Source organism: Pararge aegeria, chromosome 14 (genome assembly GCF_905163445.1).
Source record: "Pararge aegeria chromosome 14, ilParAegt1.1, whole genome shotgun sequence".
Lineage (NCBI taxonomy): Eukaryota > Metazoa > Arthropoda > Insecta > Lepidoptera > Nymphalidae > Pararge > Pararge aegeria.
In genome coordinates this window covers 2,454,947-2,465,205 of record NC_053193.1, presented here as the reverse complement: position 1 = coordinate 2,465,205, position 10,259 = coordinate 2,454,947, and the positions used below count along the sequence as shown (strand labels likewise).

At 35.5% G+C, this 10,259-nt stretch overlaps 1 protein-coding gene and 1 pseudogene across 3 annotated transcripts; both read left to right on the top strand.

The window, feature by feature from the left end:
* The first annotated feature begins 2,314 nt into the window (after positions 1-2,314).
* LOC120629580 lies at positions 2,315-3,575 on the top strand (annotated as a pseudogene).
* Positions 3,576-4,024: 449 nt separating this feature from the next.
* On the top strand, positions 4,025-9,990 carry LOC120629579 (pancreatic triacylglycerol lipase-like). Of its 3 annotated transcripts, none has more exons than XM_039898549.1 (3): positions 4,025-4,119; positions 4,375-4,619; positions 9,083-9,990. In XM_039898549.1, exons 2-3 carry the CDS (start codon positions 4,499-4,501, stop codon positions 9,988-9,990), a joined length of 1,029 nt encoding a protein of 342 aa, XP_039754483.1. In that variant the 5' UTR covers positions 4,025-4,119; positions 4,375-4,498. The 3 variants fall into 3 exon arrangements, with proteins under 3 accessions (XP_039754483.1, XP_039754482.1, XP_039754484.1); XM_039898548.1 differs by having other exon boundaries at positions 4,025-4,275; XM_039898550.1 differs by having other exon boundaries at positions 4,038-4,074.
* The last annotated feature ends 269 nt before the right edge of the window (positions 9,991-10,259 follow it).

Genomic DNA, 10,259 nt, shown 5'->3' with positions numbered 1-10,259 from the left:
GTTAAATTGACAACTCGTCGTACGTCGTTTTCGTGGTGGCTAAGAACGCATATAATGTTAAGTCACTTTTAATTAATCACACATATCCTTCACTGCGGTTATAGGAACCGTTTATAGCCCAGTGGATAGGAGCTCGACTTCACGTTCAGAGGGCCGAGATCGAATCCCAGCGTGCACCTCTAACTTTTCTAAGTTATGCGCGTTTTAAGTAATTAAAATATCACATCGTGAGGAAAGCTGCATGTCTGAGAGTTCTCCATAATGTTCTCAAAGGTATGTGGAGTCCACTTATCCGCATTGGGCCAACGGGGGGGACTTAGGCCTTAAGCCCTTCTCATTGTTTAAGGAGACCCGTGCCCTGTAGTGGACTGGTGATGGGTTGATATGATGATGATGATGACGATTCTTCACTCCTTCATTCCATTTACAAAGCTGTTGTTTACAAAATTTAACTAGACTGTATTTTTCTTAATACTAGTTAGTGATTGTATCTAAGAAGCATCAGCGTTTTGGCTGGAAATCTCTCGATGGCATTCCTCTGGTTATTTTGCATGTATTTTCAAGAAATTACAAATAATATGTGCTTAAAACGCACATAGCTCCGAAAATTTAGAGGTGTGTGCTAAGGATTAAACTCGGTCCCCCGAAACTTAAACCGTAGTTTCATCCACTATAACCGCTTGAATTTTCATCTATCCCAAGATACTATAGGTACTTCCCGGTGGCAGAGAAATTGTGTTAAACTTCGTCACTAAATGGTGTCACGAAAAATCAAAAAAAAAAAAATTTTAAGCCTTTGTAGAATTTTCACGTGTCGAACTGTTAATTACATAAATAATTAATAATAAAACGTTCATTAAATGATTTCGAAAATGACTAAGGTTGACAGTGAGATGCTGAATATGTTTTGCAGCGATGCTTTAAATAACAATAAAGACATATATCTACATAAGTCCTATAGAACCTTATTGAACGCCATATTATACCGTAACTATACTACGACCGCAGAAATAATTCGTTATTGACATTGGCGTGTTTGCAGTCTTAGCAAAAAAAGTATGAAGAAAAGAAAAAGAAAAATAAGTATGAAGCGTCCATCATATTAGACTAGAAACAAACTAGTTAACTATTAAATAACCAATTAATTAAAACTTGTTGTAGAACAAATAAAGACAATAAATAAATGTATATAGAAACAAAACGGTACTTTTAGTTATTTGTATTTATCATCAGGTCTGAGCCAACTGGGCCCTTGAGGAAATCTGCTACTGGTTCCATATATCTTGTAACGGCGCAGTAAAATATTTTACTAAAATATTTTTTCTCAATTTTAGGAAGACTAAATTTATTTTATTTTTTTATTAATTCACAAAAAAATTGTAAGTTGACATAATAATATAGATTTTAAGAATAATAGTTATTCGTTAGTAGAAGAAGCGAGCAATATAATATTTCTATCGTTACTTCGTCAGTTCAATTTCGAACTGTCAGGAATGCACTATATCTACGGCATTTCAAACAATATGACAACGAATGTCTGACGTCACTAATCTTGTTAAAGTTAAAAGCACCTGGCATTGACCGCCTACATTCAGTCAGGTCACATTGAGCGACTAGGAGCGTGTGTTTGGTTATTTTTATTAGGTTTGTAACACTTGTTTGCTTACATTAGGATGTAAAGACCTAAAGTACAAGATTGCACTCAATTGTTTGAAACCAGCCAATCATATAAACTTATTTCATATTTTTATTACATAATTTTATGCAAGGTATTAACCATTTATGATAACATTATTTTGGTTATTTTTTCATAATAGATATTTTTGAATAAAATTATTTAATCCCAAACTAAATATATCTAAAATGAACTCAAATGTTTGAGAGTTGAGTGATAATAACAAATTATGAATTCAATGTTAATATAATTTAAAAAATTATATAATTTAAAACTTTCCTTTGTGATTATAATTAATTATTATTGTAAACCGATGTAAGTAAATTAGTTCAATATCAAGTTTCTTGTGATATTTAAACATTAAACTATAACCAATTAACAAACGATTTGTGGTTAACGACATAAAGTATAATTAATAACGGATTTCAGAGACGTATCCAACCAAACGTTTTGCAGTCAATACTACTACAAAATTGTGTTTTTTTTCAAATTATAAATAGCTTTACATTTTTTAAGAAAAAATATATTTGTGGTACACGTATTTAAATGTGGTATATATAATTTCGTGTCCTAAAGAAATTCTCTTTAGGACACGAAATTATTTATAGTGGATTTGTTTTGGTCACAAAACTTCTTGCGATGAAGCTCACAGCTGCTCTTCTTATGTTTTTCTTTTCGAGCGCCCATTCATGGGGACGTGGGGACTTGGAAAAGTATGGACCATTTCAAATTGCTTTGCGGTCGAATTTAATCAAATGTAAGTTTCTTGTGGTTATATTATTGTTTTCAGACGATGGCTTCTGTCACTCCCTTAAAACTACCCTTCCAATACCACAATCCTACTAAATAATATAAGTTAATTGATAACGTATCATCAAATAGAATAAATATCAGTTATATAAAATACTACTATACTCCAACGTATTGTGGATTCGATTTTGATTTATTATATTGATATGATGAAGATGTGAGATACTGTTAAAGGCAAGGATTTTATAATCACAGGTGAGCACGACAGGAATCTAAACTTGGATGTCAGCGGTATCAACGTCTATTTTTATGACTTTTCCCGAAATGACGTGCAAACCTTTGCAATCGACAATGCGGCTAAAGGAATCGTCGCTATAAAAGAACTCGACAAAACGAGGAAATTCATTATCTTTGTGGCAGGATACAATGCTAACAAAAGGACCGTGGAACGCGTTCGAGAAAGCTTCGAAAACTATCCGAATAGCTACTTGATAATCCTGGACCATTCCGCGTACACAAATGATAACGAAGGGCAAATCAAAAGTTACGGACGATCAGTCAGATATGTCTACTACATCGGAAAAGCGTTGGCACAAATGTTGGCTGGCCTAGTAGAAGGAGGAGGCAATTCATGCACTGTATTGGCCATAGTCTAGGCGCCCAAATTCTCGGCAATGCTGGTGAAATTTTCTATGAAATTACGGGTTTCAAAATCAATAGAATCACAGGTTTGGACCCAGCTGGACCTTGTTTTTCAAACAGTTTGATACAAGAGCAAATTAGATCTGGTGTTGCGGATTACGTCGAAGTTTATCACTGTAACGCTGGAGGTTTAGGCACCACCAGTGTGTTGGGAGATATAGACTTCTTTGTGAATAAAAAAGGTCAGAGCCAACCTAATTGTAAAACGCCATTTTTACCACGCATCTTCGGCTCTTCGAAAGCCGCCAAATGTAACCATAGAGCATGTATAGATATTTGGACAGCCTCTGTAAGTAATCCCAACTGGTATTTGGCTTGGAAATGTGATTCCTATAAAAAAATTAAAAAGGGTCACTGTGCTAAGAATGATGTTACTATTGGTGGTTTCTGGAACCCTGGAAACGCCACTGGTGTTTATTACTTCTCAACTGAGGGTTATGATATTTAATTAATTAAATTAGTTTTTTTTATTTTCTTGTTTTATTTTTACTAGCTGTTCACCGCGTGAACTAAAGCGTCGCGACGTAATTTTATATAAGCCACCTCTTAAAGCTTCTATTGTGGCTTAGCTATGTAGTTAGATATATTATCTAACTTTTTTTTTAATTTCCTGTGTTCAAAAGATATAAACTAAGCTCAGGTCACAAAGCAGGCAAGCAATAAAAAGAAATAAGGAATTATAACTTTTTTATCGTCTAGCAATGCCATTTCAGAATCCTTTCAATCTCGACTTGTCACGAACGCATTCTTTCAACGGCCGTACTATACCTACATGAATCACAATCGCAACGTGTTGAGGGCGTGACACAATATGACAACAAATGTCTGACGTCACTGATCTATCTCGTTAAAGTTAAAAGTACTTGGCATTGACCGCCTACATTCAGTCTGGTCACATCGAGCGACTAGGAGCGTGTGTTTAGTTTTTTTATAGAACAATTATTATTGTTTGTGTCACTTATTTGTTTTCATCAGAATAATACAGACATAAAGTACAAGATCGCGCTAAATTGTTTGATACCGACAAATCATTAAAAACATTTATTACATGCAATTTCTTTTTTTTTCTTTATTCGTTTAGTTTTTTTAAATATTAGTTAAAAAAAATTGTGGCACTTAAATGTTTAACTATGACTAATTAACAAACGGTTTGTGGTTAACGAAATAAAATATATTTAATGAAGGAATTCAGAGACTACTATACAATTGTAATTTTTTTTTTAATTTTCTTTCAAATTTTGTTTTAGAATAGAAATTTAGAACTCAGAGTTGTTTATGAATGATTGTAAGACACTTTTTCGAGTGTGGTGAATTTCTTTAGCACACGTACGTAATTGTTTTTAGTGAATTTGTTTTGTTCAAACAACTTTTATGATGAAGCTGACAGTTGCTGTGCTTTTGTTCTTGTTTTCGAACGCCTATTCATGGGGACGCGGGGACTTGGAAAAGTATGGACCATTTCAAATTGCTTTGCGGTCGAATTTAATCAAATGTAAGTTTCTTGTGGTAATAATATTGTGTTTTACCACTAAGTTAAGTGATAACATCATCAAATAGAAATAAGATCACTTGCATTTAACACTATTCATACTTTAAAACGAATATGTATTTATTCTTTAAAATTATTGTTTTATAAATATAACCTAAAATAAACTATTTAAAACTAAATAAAATCTAAAACGTCTTCGAAACCACCGCAGCGAGGCACAGTTCCTAAGATGCTGGCAGCATTGCCCCTTTGGACGGCCAAACTAATTCGTTGGCCAAGTTAACTGCCCGCTCTAGGATCACCGGTAGACTCGATAACCCTTTTCGATAATTCTTTGAAAAGGGCTCTTGCCTCCGGACCCCACGGTCCCAAAGTCTCTTAAAACATACTGAAGAATATATTTCGACATGCATTCATCCATCCAAAATTAATACTATCGTCATCATTTCGACCAATTACCGACCCACTACGGGGCAAGAGTCTCCGAATAAGATGGGTTTACGCCATAGTACGCAGGCGAAGTGCGTATTCGTAAACTTCATACGCCTTTGACGTCCTCAACATGTTTTCCTTCACCGTTAAAGCAAGTGATACTTAATTGCTTAATTTAAAAACGCACATTACTCCGAAAACTTAGAGATGCTTGCCGGAATTCGAAAACGCTCCTCCGAATGGAAGGCTGAAGTGTGTGTGAGAGAGCGTAACGCGTATAACAATCTATGACTGTATATATGTATAGATGTATGGATGTTCCGTAGAAGAATTAGAGTTACCGACATAGCTCAGCGAGTCGCAAAGCTGAAGTGGAAATGGTCTGGGCACATAGCTCGGAGAAACGATGGACGTTGGGGTTCGAAAGTGCTAGAATGGCAACCACGCACTGGTAAACGCAGCGTTGGTCGGCCCCCAACGAGGAGGACAGACGACATCAAAAAGTTGCTGGGAGTCGCTGGAAAAAAGCGACCGTGGATTTTGGAACTCCCTACAAAAGACCTATGTCCAGCAGTGAACTTCAATCCAATATGGCCACCGCGCCAAGTTGTCAATTTAACAATACATGAACGTCGTTTTATGTGAACGCATATAATATTAAGTCGTTTTTAATTAATCACACATACCCTTCACTGCGGGCATAGGAACCGTTGATAGCCCATTGGGTAGGAGCTGGACTTCACGTTCAGGGGGCCGAGTTCGAATCCCAGCATGCACCTCTAACTTTTCTAAGTTATGTGCGTTTTAAGTAATTAAAAGATCACATCGTGAGGAAACCTGCATGTCTGAGAGTTCTCCATAATGTTCTCAGAGGTATGTGGAGTCCACCAATGGCCACTGGGCCAACGTGGGGGACTTCGGCCTTAAGCCCTTCTCATTGTTTAAGGAGACCCGTGTCCTGTAGTGGACTGGTGATGGGTTAAAGTGATGATGATGATGATGATGATGATAGATGTGTTTTTCTTTATGTTGGTAATTTACATCAATAGTCCGAAACAGTCCTGGACAGTCCTATAACAGTGCCTAAAGGCATCTCACGATACAGTGCTAGACTAAACGCGTCTCCCATCTTGAGGGTTTGCTCATAATCATCAAGCTGAGTGTGTGCGCAGTAGATGGTAGTAGTAGAACAGAGGACATTACTGCCGGTTCTCCTTTATATTCCCTTAGTCACCTCGTACGAGACCCGCGGAAAGAGAAGTGGGGTCAGTTGTATATATCGCTTGCTCTACTACGTCTAGCTTACGTTTGAATTCCTATTATTTACGTTAGTACGTAGTTACTCGACCTATTTTAAGCTTCCTTACTCCCAAGTGACATTCATTAATTATATAACAAGCTGAAATCTGTACTTCTAAGCTCATTTAGAAATTCTCGTAATGCCACTTACGTTACTGTAACGGGGGTAATATTAGCTGCTAGATATTACTAGGTCGGCTGTTTGTTCATATGAACCCTTTACCGGCCCACTACACATGTCACACAACACGGTTCTCCTATAAAACTATATATAAATAAAACGCAAATAATTTAAATAAGATAGATAGATAGATAAATTCTTTATTGCACACAATTAAGGGATAAAGATAACATATTTTGAAAACATTTATACTAGAAAAATAAAAATGCGCAAAGGTGGTCTTATCGCTTTAAGCGATCTCCTCCAGACAACCCTTAATGAAAGAAGAAAATGATTAAAAGAAAACGGAAAAGTGCAATTTTAAAAATATGTCTTAACATAAACTACATCAACAATAATACACAAATAGCTAATACAAATACAAATAATATAGAAATAAATACATACAATATAAATATATATGCATAAATATATATATACAAATATATATATATATATATATTAATATATACAAATATATACAGAGCAAATATATAAGGTATAAGTTAGAGCCACGTCGCAGTTCTACCCCTTGAGCTATATATACTGTTTATACCTAGTTGCTTTTGGTTATTCTTATCCCTTAAAATTTAGCCCTGGAATGCAATCTCAACTGGTGGTATGTGATAAAGCAGTCTAAGATGGTAGAACGGTAAACGTTTTTGGCTATGGCAGTATGATATTACCCCTAACAGGTGTCTGTGTGGAACAATAATCGCTGGGAGGTCTTTATTATTAGGGTAGTAACTAGACATGGCCAAAACCTCGCACCAGAGCATGCCGACGAAAATCCAGTAATTTCAAATTATGATTCCCACCGGCGATTGAACCCGGTACCTTTCATTAATAGGATCACAACGCTGGACTAGCGAAGTCGTCTAGAGTAAACTTATTCTTTAAAAATGGAGGAACTGCTTATTTGATTGTCTTTTTTGTGTATGCAGTAGGTACGATAACTCAACGTAAACCAATTTTAATTTTTATTTTAGTTTTAAAATAAATAAATGATAAGTAAAAATCCAACCCCTGTAAAATGGAGGATGAAATTAATTTTTGTGTATAGACACAAAACAAAGCTCGTATGGTTATTTGAACAATAGTGTTCAAATAACCATACGAGCTTTGTTTTGTGTCTCGTTTCAAAAAAAAATCTGTATTGAAATTGTTTGTATAAAAAATATGTTGGCTATCAATTTTTATTTAGTTTGTACTTATTACTTTATTTGTATTTACATGTGCTCATCTCAATCTAGGTCGACATCGCTATGTTTGAGCTGTGTCACACTTAAACAAAGAGCCATTTTTATACTCCGCACAAATGTTATGTATCTACCTGACAAATATTTATATGGCGGGTAGGTAATTCCCGAGATTACCACGTTTATACATTTTGCATATTCTCGTATTTATTGAAGTATTTAAGTACAAGTATTTTTATATAGTCTAAAAGTGTAGGACGTAGGTGGATGTAATAAATAGGTATACTTACAAGAGCTTCACAATATATTGAGATAAATATAGCATTTGTAAGACAAAAGTCTTTTTAAACAAAACGAGGATATACGAGTACAATAGATTTACTAGAAATGGATATCACAAGTGGCATCTGCTTATTGTCTGTGAAAGGTAAAAACAATAATTCGTGGGATATAATATGCTGTTATTTGACGGCCGACTGGCGCAGTGGGCAGCGACCCTGCTTTCTGAGACCAAGGCCGTGGGTTCGATTCCCACAACTGGAAAATGTTTGTGTGATGAGCATTAAGTGTTTTTCAGTGTCTGGGTGTTTATATGTATTTTATAAGTATTTATGTACATATAATTCATAAAAATATTCATCAGTCATCTTAGTACCCATAACACAAGCTACGCTTACTTTGGGGTTAAGTGGCGATGTGTGTATTGTCGTAGTATATTTATATATTTATATATAATATAATTTGTAGGGTAAATTAGGACCTACCAATCAAACAATGTACCTAATACAATAGATTTATTACAGCGTTACGGGTTACTATACCGTTAATAACTTTTTTGTGACAAGGTTGCTTGGAAGCATCCGGCTCTTCTTTCATCTCCCACAAAATAGGAAAATTAATGTGACATTTTAAATTGTTGATGTTGGGAAAAGAAAATACTAAGTTACTTGCGGACTTTTCTTCGTTAGAATTTGTCTTTCGAACTGGTGGTATAGTCACTACCACACTACAAGTTGTCGTTCCAAGAGTTTTTATAGACTAAGTCTCATAGAAATAAATAAATTTTAATTTTAAGGACAGATGCTATTAATGTATACTATAAACGAGGCGGTTGACTTATGCATATAAATTTAATATAAATACGATATTGGTCTATCTTCAGCTATATCTTATCTACCAAAAGTTCGCCTAATGAAGGGGTAAATAAAAACCTAACCTAAACTAAAATTTTAAAAAATTTAAAATTTTATTTTTGAACGGATAAATTCGCCGCACTATACCTATATGAGATATTGTTTAAGTAAGGTATTCCAAGCCTTCGGTAAATAAAATCGAGATTGACGTAAATAAAATATCTCTTCATTTTATGATCACAGGTGAGCACGACAGGACTCTAAACTTGGATGTCAGCGGTATCGACGTCTATTTTTACGACTTTCCCCGAAATGACGTCGAAACCTTCACGATCGACAATGCGGCTAAAGGAATCCTCGCTATAAAGGAACTCGACAAAACGAGGAAATTCATTATCTTCGTGGCAGGATACAAGTCTAATATCAACAAAAGAACTGAGGAACGCGTTCGAGACACCTTCAGAAACTATCCCAATAGCTACTTGATAATCCTGGACCATTCCCCGTACACCAATGACAACCAAGGACAAATCAAAAGCTACGAGCGATCAGTCAGATATGTCCACTATATTGGGAAAGCATTGGCACAAATGTTGGCTGGCTTAAAAGATGGAGGTATAAGCCCGAAAAGCATGCATTGTATTGGCCATAGTCTAGGCTCCCAAATTCTCGGTAATGCTGGTGAAATTTTCTACGAACGGACTGGCTCTAAAATCAATAGAATCACAGCATTGGACCCGGCTGGACCATGCTTTTCAAACAGTTTGATACAAGAGCAAATTAGGTCCGGTGTTGCGGAGTACGTCGAAGTGTACCACTGTAACGCTGGAGGTTTAGGCAGCACCAGTGTGTTGGGAGATATAGACTTCTTTGTGAATAAAAAAGGTCAGAGCCAACCTAACTGTAAAACGCCGTTCTTACCAGGCATCTTCGACTCTTCGAAAGCCGCCAAATGTAACCATAGAGCGTGCATAGACATTTGGACAGCCTCTGTAAGTAATCCCAACTGGTATTTGGCTTGGAAATGTGATTCGTATAAAAATTTCAAGAAAGGTCACTGCGCTGGTAATGAGGTCACTATTGCCGGTTTCTGGAACCCTGGTAACGCAACTGGTGTTTATTACTTCTCAACAGATGGTTATGATATTTAATTAATTAAATTAATTAAATTTTTAATTAAAGGTTATGATATTTATTTTTTACTTCTTCTTGTTTTATTTGTTACTAGCGTTTCAATACGTGAACTAAAGCGTCGTGCCGTAACTCTGTATTGGCTACCTCTTAAAGCTGCTATTATGGTTTAGCTATCAAAGTTAGATATATTTCGTGTGAACTTGTACGTTAAATATTTAATATTACCCCACGTCAAATAATTATTTTTTTGTTTTTTGTTTTAAAACTTTATTGCACACAAATATTT